Genomic DNA, 26,381 nt, shown 5'->3' with positions numbered 1-26,381 from the left:
TTTTGATCATGGCTTTCAGGTAGTCCAATAATTTTTAAATTATCTCTCCTGGATCTATTTTCCAGGTCAGTGGTTTTTCCAAGGAGATATTTCACATTGTCTTCCATTTTTTCATTCCTTTGGTTCTGTTTTATAATATTTTGATTTCTCATAAAATCACTAGCTTCCACTTGCTCCAATCTCATTTTTAAAGTAGTATTTTCTTCAGTGGTCTTTTGGACCTCCTTTTCCATTTGGCTAATTCTGTCTTTCAAGGCATTCTTCTCCTCATTGGCTTCTTGGAGCTCTTTTGCCATTTGAGTTAGTCTGTTTTTTAAGGTGTTGTTTTCTTCGGTGTATTTTTCAGTATTTTTCTGGGTCTCCTTTAGCAAGTCATTGACTTGTTTTTCATGGTTTTCTCACATTCTTCTCATTTCTCTTCCCAATTTTTCCTCTACTTCTCTAACTTGCTTTTCCAAATCCTTTTTGAGCTCTTCTATGGCCTGCGGCCAGTTCATGTTTTTCTTGGAGTCTTTTGTTGTAGGCTCTATGACTTTGTTGTCTTCTTTAGGCTGTATGTTTTGGTCTTCTTTGTCACCAAAGAAAGAATCCAAAGTCTGAGACTGAATCTGGGTGTACTTTTGCTGCCTGGCCATATTCCCAACCAATTAACTTGACCCTTGAGTTTTTCAGTGGGGTATGACCGCTTGTAGACTAACGAGTTCTATGTTCCGAGTTTGGGGGGGAGGTGCCAGCTCTGTCACACCAACACTACTCCTTCCCCAAGAATCCCCAGCCTGGGCTGGGCTTAGATCTTCAGCAGGCTGTGCACCCCTGCTCTGATGGGCCACTTAATTTCTCCCACCAGGTGGTCCTGGGGCCAGAAGCAGCAGCAACTGTAGCTGCCCCACCTCTGCTGCCCCCGGGACTGGAAGCTGAACCGTGAACTCTTTCCACTCCCGCAGCTTTTCCCACTAACCTTCTCAGCAGTCTTTGGTGTTTGTGGGTCGAGGGGTCTAGTAACTGCCACAGCTCACATATTCAGGGCGCTAGGGGCCCCATCTGCCCGACTCCAAGTGTGGTTGTTCCATGCTGCTCAGGCTGGGCTCTGCTCCACTCCGTTCCCAGCTCCCAGCTCCCAGCTCCCAGCTCCGTGTGGAATACACCTCACCCAAAGACCATCCAGGCTGTCCTGGGCTGGAGCCCTGCTTCTCTCTGCTGTTCTGTGGGTTCTGCCATTCTAGAATTGGTTCAGAGCCATTTTTTATAGGTTTTTGGAGGGACTCGGGTATGGAGCTCACTCTAGTCCCTGCTTACCAGCCGGCCATCTTGGCTCTGCCCCCCCACCCCATTATACTCATTTTACAAAGATGTTAACTGCTTTAATAATTTTCTTGCATTGCACTCATTTCTTTTTATCTATTTGTTTGTTACTTGTGTTCTTTTTAGTTTAATATTTTATTTCTTCCAACTACATGTGAAGGCAATTTCAGCATTCTTTTAAAATTATGAGTTCCAAATTCTCTCCTTCCATCCCTCTCCTCTCCTCATTAAGAAAGTAAGCAATTTGATATAGGTTATATGTCTACTGTCATACAAAACATATATCCATATCAGTCATGTTGTGAAAGAAAGCATAGGCCAAAACACAACAACAAAAAAGAAAAAAAATAAAGTTTAAAAAGTATGCTTTGACCATCAGTCAGACTTCATTATTTCTTTCTCTGTAGATTAACAGCATTTTTCATCATAAGGCCTCTTGTCTTGTATCATTATATTGCTGAAAATAGCTAAGTCAATCATGGTTGCTCATTATACGATATTGCTGTTACTATGTACAATATTCTCCCAGTTCCACTCATTCCTTGATAGTTTCTTGATGTCTGGGCTCTTATTTAGATCATGACTTTTGGTTAATTCAATAATTATTTCATTAATGGTATAGATTTCCTAAGCACATAGCAGAATGCCTGGCATAGTAGACACTTTGCAAATGCTTGTATATAGATAGGTGTGTATACACACACACACACACACACACACACACACACACACACACACATATATATATATATACACACACACACACACATATATACATATATATGTATATAGATAGATATATATGTATATAGATAGATAGATAGATATGTATATAGATATATATGTAGATAGATAGATAGATAGATAGATAGATAGATAGATAGATTAAAAACAATTTCTCCTACCACCAAACTTTACAAATTATTATAAATAATTTACAGGAAGTTATTTTGAGGAAAGCATTTTGTAAAAATTAAAGTGCTATATTAATGTTAGTTCTTATTATTGTTATTAGTAGGAGGCAGAATTATTATCTTTTAAATAATTGTACATTTTGTATTAAACATGGGAGGACATAGATAAATCAAACCTTGTCCTTACCACAAAAGAACTTAGAACCCAGTGATGTATATACAAATTATAGGATCATGGATTTAGACCTTTAAGGTACTTAGATGCCATTTACTTTAACTATTTTATGTTAGAGATAAAAAAATTGAAGTCCAGGGATGTTAAGTGACATCAACCTGGTGACAAGCATTGCAGGAGAGATGTGAAGTCACATTAGTTGATTCCAGAATCAGTGCACTTTCCACAGTGATGGGTCAGAGGCAAGAAAGAAGGGTAAGCTCTAATCAAGGCTATAGCTGAGTGATTGAAAGCCTGGCTGACTGAATGGTAGATACTCTAGTCAGCAGTGAAGAGCTCAATTAGAGTAAGAAGAAGAAAGAGGAAGAGAGAAAGAACCCAAACAATCAACCTAAAAAGGGGGGTTCTATTAGTTTTGGCTGTGTTCTAAATCAATCATCTCCAACCTTATTTTTATCTTTTATCTCTATCAGAACAAAAAGAAAAATAAATTTTAAATTAGCATATGCCTCATTTATTTGTCTATCTATCTATCTGTCTATCTATCTATCTATCTATCTGTCTGTCTGTCTGTCTGTCTGTCTGTCTTTCTGTCTGTCTATCTATCTATCTGTCTGTCTGTCTGTCTATGTAGCTAACACATGCATGACTGTGTCTTTCACACTGCCAAACCACACACCACCCCCTCCACCACCACCACCAAAATAGGGGAAGAGGCAGTACACCTGAGCTCAGAGTTCACCCTCCCTGGAACACCTGCCATACCCATGAGGTGATCTGAGTACTGAAGGGTGGTTAAACTCTGTGAATATGTGGGTGTATGTATGTGTGTAGAATATTCCATTAGCATTTTCATATCTGCTCCTGTGTGTGCCCAGGGTATGTGTAAGTTATAATTATCCTAGAGGAGTTAATAGCTGAGGCAGAAGGGATGAGGTCTGGAGCTCACACAAAAGTAGAAGGGGAAAAATATGATAATGTTGGGGAATAATAAGGTCAAGGCTAGTGGCGGAGTTTTTGGACACAAGTCTCATAATTTTCTATTGCTAGGAATTTGGGATTCAAACCATCTCCCTGTTCTCTAATTGGTTGGTCATACATATAGTAGAATCATGCTATAGGCCCATGGGCCACACAGAAGCTCACACTTTAGAAACTGAAGCCTTTAATACGTACCTGGAGATGGACCATAAATTCTCTCAGTTCCACTTCTATATTTCATTTTGGCTAATGGGTGAACAAAGAAAAGTGTGTGAATGATTTTCTGAGGTGGTAAACTTTTTTCTCCATGTATCTACCCTAATGGAGATTATTCTGAATAGAAGTAGATAGTCATGATGACTCTGATGGTGAATTCTGAAATCTTCAAACAAAAATTGCATGCTACCTGTTATACGTGAATAATGTTGTAAGAATTTTTTGCTGGTTCAGGATGAGGTGACTTTGATTTCCCTTGTAGCTGACAACTGCAAATTTTTTTTTCAAAAGTATATGTCTGACCATTCTCTACTCTATTAGCTCCCTATTAAATCCAAGATCAAATATATTATTTAATATTTTGTTTTTCCAATTACATGTAAAAACATTTTAACATTCTTTTTTTTGAAATTATGATTTCCAAATTCTCTCTCTCTTTACCCTCCCCTCGTCATTCAGAAGGCATGCAATTTGACATAGGTTATACATGTGTAGCGCACAAAACATATTTCCATGTTAATCATTCTGTGAAAGAAAAAACAGACAAAAAATCCAAGAAAAAATGAAGTAAAGAAAAAGTATCTTGGATCTGCATTCAGGCTCTAACTAGTTCTTTCTCTTGAGATGGACAGCACCTTTCATCATAAGTCCTACAGAATTGTCTTGGATCATTTTATTGCTGAGAATAGCTAATTTGTAGTAGATCATCATACAATATTCCTGTTACTTTATACAATGTTCTCCTGGTTCTGCTCATTTCACTTTGAATCAATTCATGTAAGTCCATGTTTTTCTGAGAGTATCCTGCTCACCATTTCTTAAAGAACAATAGTATTCCATCATAAGCACATACAACAACTTGCTCAGCCATTCCCAAATTTATGGACATCCCCTCAATTTCCAATTCTTTGCCACAACTAAAAGAGCTGCTATAAATATTTTTTGTATACATAGGTTTTTTTTCCCCTTTTTAAAAAATCTCTTTGGGATATAGACCTAGTAGTTGTATTGCTTAGTCAAAGGGTATGCATAGTTTATAGCCCTTTGGGCATAGTTGCAAATTGCTCTGCAGAATGACTGAGTCAGCATACAACTTCACCAGTCACACATTAGCGTTTTAATTGTCCCACATCCCCTCCAACATTTGTCATTTTTTTTCTTTTCTTAACTGAACTTATTTATATTACACGCATGAGTTTAGAATAACTTAGGCTGGGAAATAGACACTGGGAAACAGTGCCCAGACCTCTAGGCCCAACAGTGATTCCTGTTGTTACAGTGATGTAGAAAATGAAGCTCAGAGTGAGGAAGCAACCTCCATAAGTCATAAGTTGCAAAGATGGAATTCAAACCCTTGTCATCTTCTATCGTACCGCACTGATGGATTACCAAAGGAGCAGATTTGTCTTCTTAAACCATAGGTTCATATTGTAACATACGTAACATTATAACTAACATAATATTTTCATTCTCTGAGTACCCACCAGTTAAGTTGAAGGAATAGTTATGAATAATCTTTGCTTGGATAATTTAGGATTGAATGTATGAAAGATGACATAGTTTTATCAATCTCAATTCATCTGTCTCCTTCAACAAATACCACTAAAGCACTCCAATTCTAACCACCTTGAAGTATTCCTCTCTGAAGAGAGTTAGATTTGCCTTATTTGAGAAAATGATGCCATGTTTTAGTCCAGAGAATGACAGTTGCTTAATTGATTTCAGCAAAGAAGGTCACATTTTCCACTCTGAAATCATTCCCAAAAATATGACAGCATGAATTCATTTGTGGCCCACATGACTGTACTGGCCTTTACAAAACAAGTAAATATGTCCACAGTGGCTGATTTGTATTTGCAATTAACCATTTTGTATGCGGAATTCAGTATCTGCATATGCAAATGCATATTTTGAAGTGCACCCCTGAACGCATGGGCACACATTTTATGGGCGTATTTTGGGAGGCTGGCAGAAAATGTGCTCTTTATTCTCAACTGCATCAGCTTGTCCAGTGCTTTCCTTAGCACCATGTTTACTAGATGTGTGTTTTTCAATTTGGGTCCCAAAATAAACAGCTTCTGAATATTCATGCATATTGAATGCAATTGGAAGAAAAACCAGAAATAGAATTTCAGAGACCTGACTCCTACTCCCCAGCTGTAACCATTAGGCTTCCTAAGTTCTTTGCCAAACCATACTCATTGATTCCATCAGTCATTTGATAAACATTTATGGGGTACCTGTTACATGCATGACATCATGCTAAACATTGGGAACATTGGTTTCCAAAAAGAGAAATGAAATCATTTAACACTAAAGTAGTAGAGTTTTCCTAATTTTCTTCCTATAGTCACAGTGTAGTCATATATCATATTAATTATGCCATCTTTAAATAAAAATACATTAAGTAAATCATCAATAGAAAATGCCTTTTAACTGTCTTTTTATTAATAAGAACAAGTATATACTGATGAAACCATATTTCCTCATCCAGTTCTTCTCATGGTCAATATCCCACAGTTGTGAGGGGACTGAATAAGGATTGTGGCTGTGGGTCAGGCTGAGATAACCAGCCCTCCTAGCTTTGGTCTCATTTGAAGAAGCAACTTGATGTGTTGTTTAGAGTGGTGGATATGGAGTCAGTAAGACCTGCCTTCAGATTTTGTTTTTGACACATTAGCAATATGATCCTAGGAAAGTCACTAAACCACATTCAGCCTCCATTTTTTCCAGGGCCAAAACAGGATAATTACAGTATCTTCTCTGGATTGTTATGGGGATCAAATAAGATACTGCATGCAAACCTTAAAATGCAAAATATTATTATAATTATCTATGTGCTTGCAATAATGAATATATCTAAGCAATCTTCAATGCAGAACATGAAACTTGTTGCTTCATCACTGGTAGAAAATAAAAGAGTTTTCCATCTTGAAAAATAAAAGAATGTAAAATAAATTAGCCATTTACACTTTGAAAAACTTAACAAGCTGTGAAGATTTATCAGGTAGACTATGAAAAAACATTTACTGCCTTTGACAAAGCAATTAAAAATGAAAATTGTTTTATCTTAGAAACAAATAAAATAGGCCTCCTCAACAAAATGAATGCAGAGAGAAATTCTTTTTCTTTTCTACTTTTTAAATTTCCTATCAGTTTGAAAAGTTGGTAGCTGTCAGGTTGCTGAGGCTCTGGTTTAAATTAAAAGCTGCTTAATACTGGAAATGAAAGAAGAAGACTGATTATACTCTCTGACCCCCTAGAACAATGAGGAGGAGGGCATATTAGAAAAGAGAGCTGACTCTGAGTGGCAGCAATGTGATTCTGGGGAATTTTGGTGTTTGTTCTTAGTTGTTTTTCTGCCCATAATTAGAAAATAAAGCTTGAACAGCCCCTACTTACTAATCCATCAACATGCTATTGTGCTATGGCAAATACCAAATAAAAGAACCTGGATCCAAATTGTTTCTGAACCACAAAGGTTCATGGATGGTTAAGCTTAAGTGATGGGAGGCAAAAAGAATGGTTGGCTTTTACAGCAAGAAAATCAGCCCATTAGTGAGGGAAATATAAGCACCCAGGGGTTGCAAGAAAATTTTAAGGAATTTTTTTTGGGGGGAATGAAAGGTGAAAAAGATTGAGGAAATATGTATGTAGTACTGCTTTGCATGGAAGATTAGACATCTGGAACATGTTTCCACCTTAGCTATGTCTCCAAAAGATGAGATCAAGTGTATGTATTTGATCTACAAAGCCTTTTTCTCTCTCTCTTTCTTTCTTTTCTTCTTTCTTTCTTACTTTCTTTCTTTTTCTTTCTTTCTTTCTTTCTTTCTTTCTTTCTTTCTTCCTTCCTTCCTTCCTCCCTTCCTTTCTTTCAGGCTGTTTTCAGATGAAGAAATCAAAGCTATCTATAGGCATATGAAGATATTCTCTAAATAATTTTCGATTAGAGAAATGCAAATTAAAACAACTCTGAGGTACCACCTCACACCTGTCATATGGGCTAGTATGACAAAAATGGGAAATAATAAATGTTGGAAAAGAGGAGAGAAATTTGGGACACTTAATGCATTGTTGATGGAGTTGTGAACTGATCCAACCATTCTGGAGAGAAATTTGGAACTATGCACAAAGGGCAAACAAACTGTGTATATCCTTTTATCCAGAAACACTTCAGCGTCTATATTCCAGAGATCATAAAAAAAGGGAAAAACAACCTACATGGGCAAAAATATTTATAACAGCCCCTTTTGTGGTGGCAAAAATATTGGAAATTGTGGTTATGTCTATCAGTTGGAGAATGGCTGAACAAGGTGTGGTACATGATGTAGTCGAATAATGTTGTGCAATAAGAAATGATGAACAGGCAACTTTCAGAAAATCTTGAAAGATTTTTATGAACTGATGCAAAGTGAAATGAGCAGAAACAGGGAAAACTTTGTACACAATATCAGGAACATTGTATCATAATAAACTATGGATGATTCAGCTCTTCTCACCAACCCAATGATCCAAGACAAGTACAAAGAACTGAGGACAGAAAAATACTATCCATATCCAGATAAAGGACTGATGGACTTTGAATGAAGATCAAAGGATTTTTTTTACTAACTTTATTCTTTTTCCTGTTTTTTTTTCTTTTGATCTGTTTCTTTTTTCACAACTGTGACTAATATGGAAAATTTTACATGATGGCACATGTATAAACTATATCAAACTGCCTATCATTTTCAGAAGACACGAGGAGAGGGAGATAAGGAGAAAAAAATTGGAACTCAAAATCTTGTTAAAATGAATGCTAAAAATTTTCTTCACATGTAACTGGGGAAACATAAAATGCTATTTAGAAAGAAAAAATAAATGAGATTCCCAAAACTGTAGAATTCCCAGAAGCCTCATGCATTTATATCATGAATACTTTCTTTAAGAAAAAATGAATAGGTACCAGACATGGTACCTATAAACAATAAGTTGGAGCAGAACATTGTCCTCCCAGGAAACTGGGGAAGAATGGAAGAATAGAATGGAAGAAAATGGAAAATGGAAGAAAACAGAAGAAAAATCCCAGGACTAAGTTCCCAGACTAGTTTCACTGAAACAGGAAGAGAAGAACACAGGGCCTAGTTTGGGCTCGATGTAGCCTAAGCCCAAGCCACAAGAATTTTCACCTCCCAGACAGTGCGGGGAGTCAGATGTCTGAGCAAGGGAAGAATGAGGAAATCTCTATTGATAAGAGATGCCAGCCCCAGCTGTGTTGCAGAGAGGAGGGCCTGGGCAAGAAGCAACCAGCACATATCCAGCTAGTGAAGAAGCAGTGGAGTGGAGATGCTGCTGGCTCTGGACACTTAAAAGTGGGGAGAGTTCTTGGTTTTAGTTCCAGGCCAGAGGGAAGAACTGAAGAATTATCTGAGGCCAGAGGCACCTCCCATAACCCAGAACTAGAGGTGATTACAAGAAGTTGCTATAAATAAAAATAAAATGAGCAGGCAAAGGAGAAAGGATCCAACAATAGAGAATTACTGTGGGAATAGAGAAAACTGGGGTTCGTCTACAGAGGAGGATACTGAAGGGAAAAAAAGCTTCTCCTACCCCAAAGAATAACATCAAATGGTCACTGCCCAAAAACAATTCATAGAAGAACTTTAAAAAGACCATAAAAATAAAATGAGAGTAATTGAGGAAAAGTTTTAAAAAAAGAATAATCCTAGAAAAAAAGATTATGAAAAGAAACTTGACCAACTAGAAAAGAAAATACAGAAGTCTAAGAAAGAAAATGACTCCTTGAAAATTAAAGTTGGGCAAGGGGAAGCCAGTGAAGTTTTAAAAGACCAAGAAATAATAAAATAAGATACTAAGAATGAAACAATAAAAGAGATTGTAAAACATCTCATAAGAAAAACAACTGATCTGGAGAACAGATCAAGAAGACAAATCATAAGAATAATCAGACTTCCTGAAAGCTATGATTTAAAAAAAAAGAATTTTGATGCAATAATATAAGACATAATTAAAGAACATTGTCCTGAAGTGTTAGAACAAGAAGGGAAAGTGGAAATAGAAAAAAAATATATACCAATCACCACCTGAAAGAGATCCAACGAGGAAAACCTACAAAAATATCATAGTTAAATTCTGAAACTCCTAGCTCAAAAGAAAATATTTTGAAAACCAAGAAAAAAAATTCAGATATGGTAGAGTCACAGTTAGAATCGCACAAGACCTAGAAGTGGCTACACTAAAAGACTGCAAGTCTTGGAACACTATATATTGCAAAGCCAAAAGCAGAAAAAAAACAAAAACAAAAGAAACAAACAAACAAAAAAAAGAAAGCTGGGGCTGTGACCAAAAATATTATGCCCAGCAAAGTTAGGCATAATCCTGAAAACAAACAAAAAAAGATATTTAATGAATTGCTGGACTTTCAGGATTTTAGCAAAAAGATCTGACCTTAATAGAACCTTTGACTAACAAACTAAAAAATATTTTGGGAGATATCCTGTTTTCCAGAGGTAAGGCCTAACAAACAGGCTGTTCCTTGAGCTTGATATAACAATAATCCCTTGTGCCCAGGATGCTATCACCCTCTGGCACCAGCTGATCACTGAGGGATTTAGCTTCCCCTATTTCCCGGGGCCATCCATCATATAAACGCAATCACTGACACATCCTATACTCCGGTTCTTGTCACAGAACTCTGGTTCTGTACCTGGCAGGGTGGTCATGACCCCGAAGACAATAACAATTCTCATGGGACCCAAGTATACGCATATTGTCCCAAGATGTGCCAACCACGAGAACAGTAAATCAAGACCTAAATTGATTGTGTCATGGTCCATCCCAGGATGTATATAAGACCTCCTTTTAGTCCAGCATGTCAAGCCTGCTTTCTTAGGTGTGTTTGTGTGTGTGTGTGTGTGGGGGGGAGGCTTCTGTATGCACACATCATTTTCCTTCCTCTGAAATTAATGAAACTCCTGTTTCTGTCCTGACTCTCCTGTCTCTAGCCTGCTCCATTTGTCTGACTCTAGCCACCAGAAGTTAGAGGCTGGTTCTGATTCAGTTGTCTCTCTCTGTCTCTCTATCTCTGTATTTCTGTTTCTCTCTGCCTCTGTCTCTCTCTCTCTCTCTCTCTCTCTTTCTCTCTCTGTGTGTCTCTCTCTCTGTCTGTCTCTTTCTCTCTCTTTCTACACATACATGCATTATTGTAGCCTTCTTGTGGGATGGGAGAGAGGACAGGGGAAAAAGAACAAAGTAAAAAGTGCACAGCAGAGAACAAAATAAAACCTACAAGGAAATAAAGAAAAGATGGACAGCTCTGAAAAAATGTGTCATATTTATTATGTAGATTTTCTTAAAATGGAAATTTATTGCTTTATATTTTGAATCTTTTCTTATGTTCTGTTTTGCACAATGCAATGTTTTTTTTTCTTTTCTTATTTTGTATTTAAGCTTTAATATCTGTTTTTTCCTTTTTTATTTGTTATTTAAGTTTAAAATAAAATTAAATATGAGAGTACAAATATGAGAGGCCAAAAAGTTCCCAGAAGCCTCATGCATTTATATCATGAATACTATTTCAAGAAAAAATAAATAGGTACCAAGCATGGTGAACACCACATACCACAACAAATACTGAAATAGAGTGTATTTTAATAAACAAGAGAGGATTCTTTTTGAATTGATAATTATTAATCAACTATTTCTGTATGTAATTGTTGCCTCTAATTACTTACCAAATGGAGAAATTCCCAAGAGCATTTGAAAAAGTAGTCATGAAAAATGAGAATTCAAAAGACTGATGAGGAAACATGCCCCCTTCCCCATGTCTAGACTGAAAAATCTAATGCATTGATTTGTTGGATGAGTTCTAATTAATAAGAGAAATGTAGGAGAGGTAGGTTAGTGGATTATGATAGATGCCAAAAAACTATCCCTTACATTTTTTTAAATTATAAAGAACAAAACATAACAACAATAATACATAAGGTGACGCAAACAGAACAACAGTTTTGATGCTAAATTATTAAATTACACAAACACACATACTTCTTAATATATTCATAAAATGGGAAATATTTTCTTGCATAAATCTTTCTTGTTTTCTTTTTTATATTGAAATCTTTGTGATTATTGGTGGGTACCAAGTTAATGAAATCTCTATTAGAGTCATCTACATATGAATTTCAGGCACTCACAGTCAAAGTATGTGTAGATTTTTGGAAGTGATATTCAGTAGTGGACATTATTTCGTACTGAATTTTTAAAAAAAATGTACAGAATATAAGATCTGTGTGTGTATTGATTGTTGGTTATACAGAAAAGGCTTTTTTGATAGAATAAAAGACAGCTTTACAGCTCTTTTACAACAAGATGCCTCCTATGTATGCATTAAAATAATTTAAGATTCCTTAACAACAGAGATAACACTGTTCGATATCACTGTGATCATTAAAACAGAACATTAGGGGAGGCATGAAATAATAAGATGTATGCTCATCAAAAAGATATTTACCATTGCTATGGAGGATATCCAATTCACAGTACAATTGAAAAAGAATTCCTTTTTTAGAAGATGACATGGGTTGCCCTTATTAGACACCATCTCCAGGGTTAAGCCCAATTCTTGGCACCAAAGTTTAAAAGAAAAGGTTCAGAAGAGCTAAAGACTCTTTTACTATTACATTGGTAAATGACTGTGTTCAAGTATTTGATGGGAATCCCTGTGGAAGAAGTATTGAATTTGTTCTATTTAATCCCAGAAGGAAAACCTGTAGCAAAATTATAGAGAAGTAAATTAACATTTGATGTCCAGGGACAAAAGTCACAATTGCAGCTTTCTAAAAATGGTGTGCACAGTGATAGAGGAAGCAAATTTTCCCTTCTTAGAAATCTAGCTTTCTGTCCTCAATGCTGTTGGAGAAGGATCACTGAAGCATGTGGTACTGCCCTCACAACGTCTATGTCAGAGTCTCCAAAGGAACCAGCAGCTTAGGAAGCTCTTTGTTGGAGGTCTGAACTTCAAGATGATGAACAAGAGCCTAAGGAGTAATTCTGAGCTATCAGGCATACTTACAGACTGCGTGGTGATGAGGGATCAAAATTCCAAATGTTCTAGGGGCTTTGGTTTTGTTAACTATGCCACAGTGGAAGAGGTAGATGCAGCCGTGAATGCAATACTCGCAAAGGTGATGGCAGAGTTATTGAACCAAAGACAAATGTTTCCAGAAAGGATTCTCAAAGGCCAGGTGCCCACTCAAGTGTGAAAAAAGATCTCTGTGGGTGGCATTAAGGAAGACACTGAGGAGAATCACTTAAGAGAGTGTTTCGAACAATATGGAAAAATCAAAGTGATTGAAATCATGATTGCCCAAGACAGTGGCAAAAAGAGAGGCTTTGCTTTTGTTACTTTTGATGACCATAACTCTGTGGATAAGATGGTCATTCAAAAATACTATACTGTGAATGGCCACAACTGTGAAGGAAGGAAATTTTTGTCTAAGCAAGAAATGGCCAGTGCCTCATCTAGTCAAAGAGGTCAAAGTGGTTCTGAAAATTTTGGTGGTGGCCATGGAAGTGGCTTTGGTGGAAATGATAACTTTGGCTGTGGTGGGAACTTCAGTGGTCATGGTGGTTTTGGTGGCAGTCATGGTGGTAGAGGATATGGTGGAAGTAGAGATGGCTACAATGGATTTTGAAATGATAATGGTTAGAGAGGAGGCAACCCTGGTTATTCTGGAGGAAACAGAGGCTATGGAAGTGGTAGATAGGATTATGGAAATCAGGGCAGGGGCCATGGCAAGAGTGGCAGCTGTGAGAGCTATAACAACAGAGGAGGTGGAAGCAGCTTTGGTGGTGGTAGTGGAAGCAACTCTGGAGGTCGTGGAAGCTACAATGATTTTGGCAGCTACAACAATCAGTCTTCAAATTTTGGTCCCATGAAGGGAAGAAACTTTGGAGGCAGGAGTTCAGGCCCTTATGGTAGGGGCCAATATTTTGCCAAACCATGTAATCAAAGTAGCTTTTTTCCTCTGAAGATGGTTAACATTTTTCATGATAAGTTCCTTGGAATTATCTTGGACCATTGTACTGATCAGAATAGCTAACTCATGCACAGTTGATCTTCATTAGAATATTGCTTTTGGTTGGGGAACTTCCAGGAGCCAATATGGTGGGGTAAGAAGTAAATAGCTCTCACTCTCCCTTTTTGAACTCTGAATGTCCAGAAAATATACCCCAGGAAAAAAAAACCCTGGAATAGCAGAGCCAGCAGAAAGATGTGTAGCAGTTTTGTAGCCTGTGAAGCTTGGGGGATTAATGAGAAAGCTAACTCTTTCTCTGGTGGAGGGGGGAGCAATACAGGATGGGAGGCATACTAACAAGCCAGCAGCAAGCCAAACCTCAGTAAACCAGGGGGAAATCCTGAGCCCCAGTGAGGTGGAGGAGGCAAGTGCCAACACCAGGGCAACCGATAGACTCCAGCTTGAAAAACCACCATGAGTGCTGGTGGGTAGGAATCCTCTAGCAGCCAAACTTCCCCACACTTCAGCTCAACTCCAGGAAGCACAACTCTAGGAGGCACAGCTCTAGGCAGGCAGGTATCTTCCTGCCACCAAGCCTTCCAGTCCTTCAAACCAGCCTGGGTGAACAGGTATCTTACAGAGGGCAGACCCCCATACCTCATCCTGAGAGAATCAGTGTTGCCGGCCCCAGCTCACCAGATACCTACAGCCTGCAGCTACCAGCACATGAGACCTCAGTATAAAAAGCCAGTGACCAGGTCCCAGACCCTAGCACAAGAAGCTTGGGTCAGTGCCTCCTGTTCTCCAGGTACAGAGCTCAACTTTAAAAGCTAGGAAATAGGCAAATGATATGAGCAAAAAGCTGACATGGACAATGACCATAGATTCTTATTATGGGGACAGGGAAGATCAAGGCACAAATTCAAAAGAGGACAATATTGTCAATGTGCCCACATCCAAAACCACAAAGAGGAATATAAATTGGTATCAAGCCAAAAAATCCTCTTTGAGGAGCTCAAGATAGATTTTAAAAGTCAAAGAAGAAAGGTGGAAAAAATTAGGAAAAGAAATGAGAGGTCCTAAAAATTAGAATTGGCCAAATGGAAAATGAGGCGTGAAAACTCACTGAAGACAAAAGTCTTAAAAAGTAAAATGGACCAAAGGGGAAAAGAGATGCAAAATTTAAACAACTTGTTAAAAATTAGACCTGGGCAATTGGAAGCTAACGACTCTATGAAACTTCAAGAATCAGTCAAACAAAATCAAAAGAATCAAAAGTAATAGAGAGAAATGTGAGATACCTCACTGAAAATAAAACTGATCTGGAAAGTAGATCCAGGAAAGATAATTTAAAAATTATTGGTCTGCCTGAAAGTCATGATTTAAAAAAAAAAGAGCCTGCACAGTATCTTTTAAGAAATCATCAAAGAAAACTGCCCTGAGGTCCTAGAACCAGTGGGTAAATTAGTCATTGAAACAATCCACCAATCATGTTCTGAAAGAGCTCCTAAAATGAAGACTCTAAGGAAGACTGAGGCCAAAATTCCAAAATTCCAACAAGAAAATATCATGAGCAGCCAGAAAGAAACAACTTAAACCATGGAACCACAGTCAGGATTATGCAGGACCTTTCAGCTTCTACAGTAAAAAATCAGAGGGCTTGGAATATGATATTTCATAAGGCAAAGGAGCTTAGCCAACCAAGGATCAACTGCCCAGAGAAACTGAGCATAATCTTTCAGGGGAGGAGATGGATGCTCAATGAAACAGGGGACTTTGAAACCTTCCTGATGAAAAGACCGGAGCTCAACAGAAAATTTGATCTTTAAATAAAAGACTCAAGGGAGGCATAAAAAGGTAAACAGGAAAGGAAAAAACCCAACATGTTTTTAATAGGGGCAATTTGTTTACATCCCTGCAAGGAAATGTGATACTTGTAACTCTTGAGGATTGTACCTTTAGTATGACATTTAGAAGGGGTATATCTAGATAGAGGTTGTGGGAATAAGTTCACTTTGATGTAATGATTAAAAAAATATCTAAGTGGTGAATCTAAGTGGTGAAAAGGGATTGGACTAGGAGAAGAGGAAAGGAGGAGGCAGAAAAGTGTAAATTATATCACACAAAGAGGCACAAAGACCTAGTACAGTAGAGGGAAAGCAGGGAGGGAGATGAGGATTGTTTGAACTTTACTCTCCTCAGATTTGGTTCAAAGAGGGAATAACATAAACAGATATAGAAATCTAACTTACCTTAAATGAAGTAGGAAGGCAAAGGGGAAAGAAAAGTGAGGGGAAGCTGATAGAAGGGAGGGAAAAACACTAATGGAAAAGGGGAAGAAAAGGGAGGGGCCAGATAGAAGGGAGAGCATATTGAGGGAGGCAGTGGTCAAAAGCAAAACTCTACTGAGAGGGAAAATAGGATGGAAAGACACAGATAGCAATCACAACTGTGAATGTGAATGGTATGAACTCTCCCATAAAATGGAAGCATCTAGCAGAGTGGATAAAAACAATAATCCTCCAATATGTTGTTTACAAGAAACATATTTGAAGCAGAGGGATACACACAGGGTAAAGATAAAAGGCTGGTGCAGAATATATTGTGTTTTGGCTGAAGTAAAAAAAAAAGTAGGGGTAGCAACCCAGAGCTCAAACAATGCAAAAGCAAAAATAGATCTAATTAAGAGATAAGGAAGGAAACTATATCTTCCTAAAAAGTATCATAGATAATGAAGTAATATTATTAAACATGTAAGTGCCAAGTGGTATAGCATCCAGCATCTTAGAGGAGAAGTTAATGGAGTTACAGGAAGAAATAGATAGCAAAACTATACTAGTGGGAGACCTCAACCTCTTTCTCTCAGAACTAATAAATTTAAATATAAAATAAACAAAAAAGAAGTTAAGGAGGTGAATAGAATTTTAGAAAAGTTAGATATGGTAGACATCTGGAGAAAACTGAATGGGGATAGAAAGGTTTTATCAGTGGTACATGGCACCTACACAAAAATTGACTATGTATTAGGGCATAAAAATCTCATAATGCAATGCAGAAAGACAGAAATATTAAATGTATCTTCTTCAGATCATGATGCAATGAAATTACATGTAATAAAGGGCCATGGAAAGATAGACTAAAAAGAAATTGGAAACTAAATCTAATTCTAAAGAATGAGTGGGTCAAAGAACAAATTATAGAAACAATCAATAACTTCATCCAAGAGAGTGATAATAATGAGACAACATACCAAAACTTATGGGATGCAATGAAAGTGGTTCTTATGGGAAATTCTATAATTCCAAGGCTTACATGAATAAAATAAAAAGAGGATCAATGAATTGGGCATGAAACTAAAAAAGATAGAAAAAGAAAAAAAAAATAAAAGCCCAATTAAAAACCTAATTAGAAATTCTGAAAGCTAAATGAGAGATTAATAAAATTGTAAGTAAGAAAACTATTGATCTAATAAATAAAACTAAGAGCTAGTTTTATAAAAAGACAGAAAAATTAGATAAAACTTTGGTTAATTTTATTTTAAAAATGAAAGAAGACAACCAAATTACTTGTATCAAAAATGAAAAAGGTGAATTCACCACCCATGAAGAGGAAATCAAAATAAAAAATTAGGATCTATTTGCCCAACTGTATGCCAATAAATTTGACAATCTCAGGGAAATAGGTAACTATTTACAAACATATAAATTGCCAAGATTAACAAAAGAGGAAATAAAATACTTAAATAACCCTATTTTAGTAAAAAAAAAATGAATAAACCATCAATGAATTGCCTTATAAAAAATCTCCAGGGCCAGACTGATTTACAAGTGAATTCTATCAAACATTTAAAGAACAACTAATTCCAATGCTATATAAAGTATTTGGGAAAATAGGAGAAGGAGTCCTACCAAATTCTTTTTATGATACAAATGTGGTGCTGATACCTAAAATGGGAAGAGTCAAAACAGAGAAAGAAAATTATAGACCAATTTCCCTAATGTACATAGACGCACAAATTTTAGATCAAATATTAGCAAAGAGATTACAGCAACTTATCTTGAGGATAATATGCTATGGCTGGGCAGTATTTATACCAGGAATGCAGGGCTGGTTCAATAAGAGGACAATTATTAGTATAATTGACCATATCAACAACACAACTAACATAAATCATATGATTGTCTCCATTGATGCAGAAAAAGCTTTTGACAAAATGCAACACTCATTCCTACTAAAAATACTAGAGAGCATAGGAATAAATGGAGTCTTCCTTAAAATGATAGGTAACATCCATCTAAAACCATCAGCAAGCATTATAGGTAATGGGTCTAAGCTAGATGCATTTCCAATGAGATTGGAGGTGAAACAAGGATATCCATTATCATGACTGTTATTCAATATTGTACTAGAATTTTTAGCTTTAGTAGTAAGAGAAGAAAAAAGAAATTGAAGGAATTAGAATAGGCAAAGAAGAAATTAAGCTATCACTCTTTGCAGATGATAAGATAACATTCTTAGAGAAGTCTAGAGAAGTAAAAAACTACTTGAAATAAAAAATTTAGCAAAGTTGCTGGATGTAAAGTAAACCCACATAAATCATTGGCATTTCTATATATTGCTAACAGAGCCCAATAGCAAGAGATACTAAGAGAGATTCCGTTTAAAGTGATTGTAAACATTATAAAATATTTATAAGAATATGAGTAATTTCCCAATTTATAAATGGTCACAGTATGAACAGGCAATTTTCAGATGAAGAAATTAAGACTATCCATAGTCATATGAAAAAATGCTGTAAATCACTATTGATTAGAGAAATGCAAATCAAAACAATTCTGAAGTACCACATTGCACCTATCAGATTGGCTAACATGACAAAACAGGAAAATGATAAATGTTGAAGAAGAAGTGAGAAAATTGGAACTCTAATGCATTGTTGGTGGAGTTGTGAACTGATCTAACCATGCTGGAGAGCAGTTTGGAACTAGTCTCATGTTCCTATAATTTGATTATTTATGTCTTAATCTTTCATCCAATTTGACCTTATTTTGGTATAAGATGTGTCATATTATTCCTAATTTTTGCCAAACTGCTTTCCAGTTTTCCCAGCACTTTTTATCAAATAATGATTTCATTTTCAAAAGCTTAGATCTCTGGGTTTATCAAACACTAGATAACTTTGGCCATTTACTACTATGTACTATATACCTAAGGCTGCCAGGTGGCACACTGGATAGATTGCTGGGCCTAGAGGCAGGAACACTCATCTTCCTCAGTTCAAATCTGGCCTAATACACTTACTAGCTGTGTGACCTTGCGCAAATTACTTAAACTTTTATTCCTCCATTTCTTCATCTACAAAATGAGCTGGAAAAGGAAATGGCAAACCCCTGCAAAATCTATGCCAAGAAAATCTCAAAGGGGGTCACAAAGAGTGAGACCTGAGTAAAAACAACTGAACAACAACAAGAAATGTCTACCTCATGTATTTCACTGATCCACCACTCTATTTCTTAGGCAGTACCAAATTATTTTCACCATTACCATTTCATAAAATAGTTTGAAATCTGGTCATTGTAGGCCACCTTCCTACACATTTTTTTTCTATTGATTCCCTTGATATTTTTTATCTTTTGTTCTTCTAGATGAAGTTTGTTATTATTTTTCTAGCTATATAGAATAATTTTGGTAGTTTGGTGCAGCACTAAATAAATAAATTGATTCAGGCAGAATTGCCATTTTCATTATACTGACTTGGTCTACCCATGAGCAGATATGTCTACAATTGTTTATATTGGTCTTTTTTGTGCATTTGAAAAGTGTTTTATAATTTTATTCACATAGTTCATGGCTCCATCTTGCCAGTTAGACTATCAAGAATTTTATATTGTCTGCAGTTATTTGAAATAGAATTTCTCTTTCTGTCACTTTTTGTTGGACTTTGTGGTAATATATACACATGCTCATGATTACTGTGGGTTTATTTTATATCTTCAACTTTGCTGCACTTAAATGTTTAAACTAGTTTTTAAATTGATTTTCTAGGATTCTCTAACCATACCATTATATCATCTGAGAAAACTGATAAGTTTTTTTTAAATTCATTACCTATTCTAATTACTTCAATTTTTTTCTTCTCTTATTGCAATAGTTAATGGTTCTAGTACAATATTGAATAATAGTGATGGTAAGAGGCACCACTGCTTCACCTCTGCTTTTATTGGGTAGTTTATACCTGTGCTTTCTAGTGTATTTAAGAAGAACGTTGTTGTTTGTCCTTTGTTCTTGAAGAGGACCATGACGTCATGGAGGTGATGCCATGACATGCAACTGGATTGTATTTAAGTAGTGGAGGGCTGTGTAAAGTCACCAGCCTCACTTTCTGCTCCAGAGCCATCTGGATCCAGTGGCTAAATACATACCAGGATGACAAGAGATGGCCCCAGATGTGGTGGAAGACTTGGTCATTTAAAGTTAAGGTCTTTAGTAGTTCTCAGTTTCATGGAAGTGATGCCCATTCACTGATTAAGGCTAGGTTTTAAAAGTGAGGCAAAGAAGGGCCTCTTTAACCTAGCCCAGAAAAAAAAAAATCAAAGTAGGAGGAGAAGACCCTGAGGGTTTCTGGCCCAAACAGAAACAATTCTTATTTATATACATTCCGAGTTAGTTAGGGCCCAAACAATGGCCAAGTGGGCACCTGGGCTTTGAGATCCTTAAAGCACTATATAAATTCTAGCTATTCTGCTACCTATTGTAGAATGACTGTCATTTTGTCAAAAGCTTTTTCTGCATCTATTGAGATAATCATATGACTTTCATTGTTTTTGTTACTAATATGGTCCAATAAGTTGATAATTTTATTAATATTGAACCAACCCTGAATTCCTTGTATAAATCTCACCTGGCCATAATGTATCATCTTTGTAATGGATTGCTGTAATCTTCTTGCTAATATTTCATTTAAATTTTTATATCAATATTGATTAGAGTACTTTCTCTATTCTTGCTTTTCCTGGTGTAGGTATCAAGAGCATATTTATGACATAAAAAGGAATTTCATAGGAGTGCATCTTGTTTATTTTTCCAAAAATTTGAATAGTATTTTAATTAATTGTTTTTTTTTAAATGTTTGGTAGAATTCAGTTGTGAATCCATCTGGTCCTGGGCATTTTCTCTTAGGGAGCTCATTGATGGCTTGCTCAATTTCTTCTTTTTCTAAAGTAGGGTTATGTAAGTATTCTACTTCCTCTTATGTTAATCTGAGCAGCTTACACTTTTGTAAATATTCATCAATTTCACAGATATTATCATATTTATTGGCATATAATTAGGTAAAATAGCTCCTAATAATTACTTTAATTTCATCTTGTTTGGTGGTTCATTCACCCTTTTCATTTTTGATACTTGTAATTTGGTTTTCTTCTTTCTTTTTTTTTTAAATCAAATTAACCAAAGTTCTATTTTATAATTTTTTTTCATAAAAGCATCTCCTTGTTTTAATTATTAGTTCGATGGTTTTCTAACTTTCAATTTTATTAATATTTCTTTGATTCAGGATTTCTAATTTAGTTTTTAATTGGAGATTTTTAATTTCTTCTAGTTAAAGCTTTTTTTTCTGCATGCCCAAATCATTGATCTGCTTTCTATCTATTTTACTGCTACAACTGCATGCCCAAATCATTGATCTGCTTTCTATCTATTTTACTGCTACAACTGTTTAGATAAAATTGTCTTTAAAAAAAATCACCCATCATTTTTGCCTGGCTAGGGTGCTGCCTGTGCTTTAACTTTCACTTTTCTCCTAGCTTTGGCATTGTTTTGTACAGGTACTGAAAAATGATCTTTTTTTTTGTCTTTGACATTCTGTTTAACAATATACCATTACATTCTGATTTCTGTTCCATACAATTCCTCTATTTTTGTTCTGTATTCATACATCATAGAAAAGAGAGAAATAGCTGCAGATATTTTAAAGATGATCATATGTGTGCATATGTGTAGACATACACATATGTGACTGTTTACCTTCAGTCCTATAACCAATTTCACAATAAATCTTAAAATCTCAGATTTGAAGCCATAGACATAATCTAATTGAACCCATTTCTAGTCAAGAAAAAACTCTCTACAATAAAATAATTATTTGGCCTCTTAAGAAAAATCTCCAGTGATGAGGGACTCATTACCTTAAAAGGTAGTCTGTTGCAATTTTGGATGATTCTAATTATTAAAAGAGTGGTTCTTATATCTTGCCCAAATCTGCATTTGTGGAAATTTTATCCATTACTCCTAGTTCTCCCCTAGAAAAACCTATCTAATTTAAGAGTACACAGAGAAGATCTCTGCTAGTGGTGACATAATTCAGAAGATAGTGAGGGTTTGATTCTTAAAATATCAGAAAAAAGGGGATAATCTCAATAATAAGGAAAATTGAAAATTTGTTACTTAGAAAAAAGTGATCAGTAGTATCAATCCCCAAAAGAAATGGCAGCCACTAAACTATACATAAAGATCCCTTCAGGTTTCAGATTGAGTAAAAATATATTTATTTATATTGCCTATGTTTTATAATATTTTTTATATTTTTGTTAATTATTTCCCATTTACTTTTTAAAGTGATTTGGGCCACTCTAAGGAGTGTTGTGGACTATGTACAGTTCTTAGGTAATGTGTTTGACAACTTTTGATCTATACAGCTCTCTAAGACTTTAAGCCACAGAGAAGGTGTTGAACTGCATTGGGAGAAGGACTCAATCTAGATAATTTTGAAAACACTGCCTCCATATGAGTCCTTGGGTCTTAAGGAAAGATAAAGAAAAGGAGGAATGTGGAAACATTTGACTTTCTTCAAACTCTGGGTTTTAGATATGGCACTTAGAAAAGCAGTCCTGAGGACAGAGCCAAGATGCTCGATTAGAGACAAGCAAACCAGATGAATTCTCTCAATATTCCCCTCCATACAGCCATCATCATCATCATCATAAAGATAAGGTACAGTCACTTTTCCTGCCTAAGAAAAGTCAGGAGGTCATCAGCAGAGCTCTGTGACACCTGTGTAGGGACCTTTCCAGGGTACAGACACGCAGTGACAGCAATATTGATCATAGCAACAGTAGCAGCTTTGGGAGCTCTCAGTACAGAGATGGGAATAGGTCAACAAGAGATTACAGGGGATGCTTTGCTAACACTGGGTGCAGCTGACACTGATTTGCAACTCTATTGAACATATGCAGTTCTGGGTCACAGTTCCAAGGCAGAGGGGAATGGTTGTGTTAGATCACAAGGGAGCAGTGGCCCTGGTCATGCACAAAGGTGCCTTAGCAAGGCAGTTGCATGAGAACAGGGGATCTGGTCACAGTTTCAGGGAGAGGACGACTACTACTGGTTGCAGGTACAGGGAAGCAGAAATCCTTCCTAGATAAAGACAAGAACACAGACCAGGGAAGCAGTGACCACACCTCTCCCCAGATCACAGCATCTTGGAAGCACTGAAAATTTGCATATTCCCCAGAAATAGTTCTGAAAACAGCAACAGAAGAAAAAACAAGCTTGAAGCTTAGGACAGTGTCTCTCCCTACCCAGATGAGCAGAGCCCAACTTTAACAAATAACAAACCTTGACCATAAAAAACTACTAGAATGACAGGGAAGACTGAAACACAAACCCAGAAGATGACAATAATGTGAAAAAATCTACAAGGCAAGCCTCAAAGAAGAACTGGTGATTGAACACAAACCCAACAAGAATTCTGGAGATAAAGAAGGAGATGAGAGTGGAGGAGGAAAAATTGCCAAAGGAACTTAGTGACAGAACAAAATTATGAAAAAAAAACAAATAACAGCTCGGTAAAAGACGTACAAAAAATATCAAAGAAAATACCACCTTAAAAAACACAATTGTCTTAATAGAAAAAGGGCACAAAAATTCAATGAAGAAAAGAACTCTTTAAAAAAACCAAAATTGTCCAAAATTTTTAAAGGTACCAAAACTCACTGAAGAAAATAATTCCTTAAAAGTTAGAATTTGAATAGCTAAAATCAAAATATGTTTCATATAATTTCATATACGTAATGACATCATATTGCTAGTCTTCTCTGTGGGAGGGAGAGAATTTGGAATTCAAAATTTAAAAAGAAGAAAATGTTAGAATAAGTATTTTTTTTAAAAAGACAAAAAATAAAGAAGGCAGTCCTGTGAAATCTGACACACAGCACAACACATAACAAAATGCAGCAATTTTTCAAGCTTACATTCTCATGGATTTGTTTTTCTTTTTCTTTTGGAGGAGCAGGATCCCTGTAAGGATGAAATAATCAGAAAGGCTAGAGATTTTAAGAGGCATGTGTGAGGATAGGGTATATTCCAAGTATGGTATGGGGAAAATGTGTGGAAAGACCCAGAGATGTGAAGAACAACGTATGCAAGCACTAGCGACTAAGCAACTTCAGGCAGGGAGAATCCTCCCCACATTCTGGGGAACCAGAGTCTTCCTAGAATTCTCTTGTACTAGGGAATATACCAATGACTTTTTGTAATACCTGCACTCCTCTCTTCCATTAACTTCTTTTAGTTCAGTTCTTTTTCAGCCCTGTCCAACTCTTCATGACCTCATTTGGCATTTTATTGGCAAAGATACTAGAGTGGTGTGCTATTTCCTTCTTCAGCTCATTTTACAAATGAGGAAACTGAGGCAAATGAGGTTAAGTGACTTGCCCAGGTTTCAAGGCTAGTAAATATCTGAGGCCAGATTTGAACCAAAGAAGATGAGTCTTCCTGACTCCAAAATTGGCACTCTATCCACTGTGCCACATAAAATGCATAAATGGAAGTAATAAAAAGTAACTCAGGAAAGAATAGTGAAGGGTTTTAAATACCAAAAAGGAAACTTTCTGTTTTATCCTGGACACCCTAGGGAGCCACAGGATAAAAAATCTGAGACCTATGGAGGGAAATTGAGACCTACCTGAAGTCATAAGGCAGAACGTAGAGCTTCAAACTCAAACCTTTGGCTCCAAATCTAGATGGAACAGGCTTTTGTCAGAAAAAAAAATATTATTCTGGGTACCTGAATCAGATTTGTGGCTTTTCATTTATTGGCATAACTTTCATTGTTTTCCCAGCCTTTTGCAGGGAAAAAAGCTCCAAAAGGGGCCATGAAGAGACAGACATGACTGAAATGGTGAAACTAGAGCCCATAGAGACAAACTAGCTTATCCAAGGTCCTACAAGTCTTACACAGCAAAGCTTGGATTTGAACTCAGGTCCCTCAACTCCAAAGCTTTCCATGGTATTTTTTTCCCATAAAGCCACATAGACTCTTCTCACATTTAATTTCCATGGAAAATTAGACTGAATTATGTATCTGTTATGCTAGCATAAACTCATATACAATTTGGACACCATGTATAACCAGAATTGGGTATCCAAACAGTACAAGTGCTACTTGGGTAGAATGGAAAGTATATGCCAACCTGGAATCCTTCTGTTGTTTTTTTCCTCTCCCATTTTGCCAACATGTGGTTTGGGAGCTTGGTGTAATTTAATTATTCTCTGCTTCTCTGGGGGCTTTTTGGAAAGAACAGTTGTAAAAACCTGATGAGCTAAAGATCAAAACACATGCCGAGATATTGTTTGCAACTTGGCAGGCAAAGCTGTAGAACTTCCTTGATTTTGGCAGCTATTGTATTTGAATATTCTCTGCCTGGCCACTGAGAAAATATATTCAAATGCTGGTGTTTGGGGTTTTTTTAAGTGTGCGTATAGGTGGGGCAGGGAACAATGGTCATTAATAAAATGTCACATTTTTCAATGTCCTCCCTTTGACATGGGTTAAATTGGGTCTATACTCTGTCCTCACCACAGCAGTCATGGCCCCAGCAAAACAAGGTGACCCTTGCTGGCAGGGTGACACAGGGAATACAGTTGCTGCCCATCAAGTGAGACAGGCAGTTGCTCTCTTCCCCACCCCTTCTAGCAAAGCAATAAATCACACTTCTCATCCTCAATTATTCCCTGAGACAGGTCACTTATTGCAAGTATTTCATAGCTTAACAGGTTTAACATTGATTCAACAGACAGAGTCTAACTGCTCTCTTCATCCTCCCCATGAAGGGATAATGGGATTTTCTTCTAATATTAAAAAGCACCTGGAGGACAATTGAACAAAGTTTCTAAGGAAGTTTGCTTGATGAGTTATTGCATCGGGTGTTCTTATTTTATTTTTAAGGATCCTATAACCTCCCAAAAGAGGGTTTTCCTCCGAATAAAACAGAGAATTTAGATATGATCCAGGACTTGAACATGACCCAATTTTCTAGCTGATCACCTGATCTTTGTTTTGTTTGCAGGGCATAGTAATGTTTCTCATCTGCTTGTCTTTTAAATTTTACAATATCTGTCAAGTGAAATTTGATTTTTAGATTAAAATGTGATCTGAAATGGATTTGTCCTTGAATCACAGGGATTTTTTTCTTGATATCTTACTGCATCCATTAACTTTGAGGGAAAGTAATTTCAGCAGTTCAGCATTGGAGGGGATTTTACTCTTGCCTCACTAATAAATTATACATCAGCCAAAAGGATGAAGTGTAGACTTTATGTGAAGAAAATAATCAATAAGAATATAGAGACAAATGTATTTTGCTATTTGCTTCATCTCCTACTCTTCTGTTGGGAATTTTAATTTAATTTGCCTGCTAATATCTTGAGCTAGGTTGTATTGTAGGAAAGTATATCTCTATCTCTATCTCTATATCTATATACACACATATACAC

The 26,381-nt window shown here is 36.4% G+C and overlaps 1 protein-coding gene across 1 annotated transcript in view; it reads left to right on the top strand.

The window, feature by feature from the left end:
• The window catches only part of LOC118842063 (heterogeneous nuclear ribonucleoprotein A1-like), a 38,811-nt gene extending 13,995 nt beyond the window's left edge, over nt 1-24,816 (top strand). Inside the window, 6 exon segments of the mRNA XM_036749729.1 lie at nt 10,279-10,387; nt 12,511-12,759; nt 12,762-12,850; nt 12,852-13,279; nt 13,439-13,566; nt 24,728-24,816. Of these exon segments, the coding sequence (XP_036605624.1) occupies nt 10,279-10,387; nt 12,511-12,759; nt 12,762-12,850; nt 12,852-13,279; nt 13,439-13,566; nt 24,728-24,816 (1,092 nt within the window).
• Nucleotides 24,817-26,381: the final 1,565 nt, after the last annotated feature.

Source organism: Trichosurus vulpecula, chromosome 3, assembly GCF_011100635.1.
Source record: "Trichosurus vulpecula isolate mTriVul1 chromosome 3, mTriVul1.pri, whole genome shotgun sequence".
In the NCBI taxonomy this organism is placed as follows: Eukaryota; Metazoa; Chordata; class Mammalia; order Diprotodontia; family Phalangeridae; genus Trichosurus; species Trichosurus vulpecula.
The sequence above is the reverse complement of the archived record's forward strand: the minus strand, read 5'-3'. Positions and strand labels throughout refer to the sequence as shown.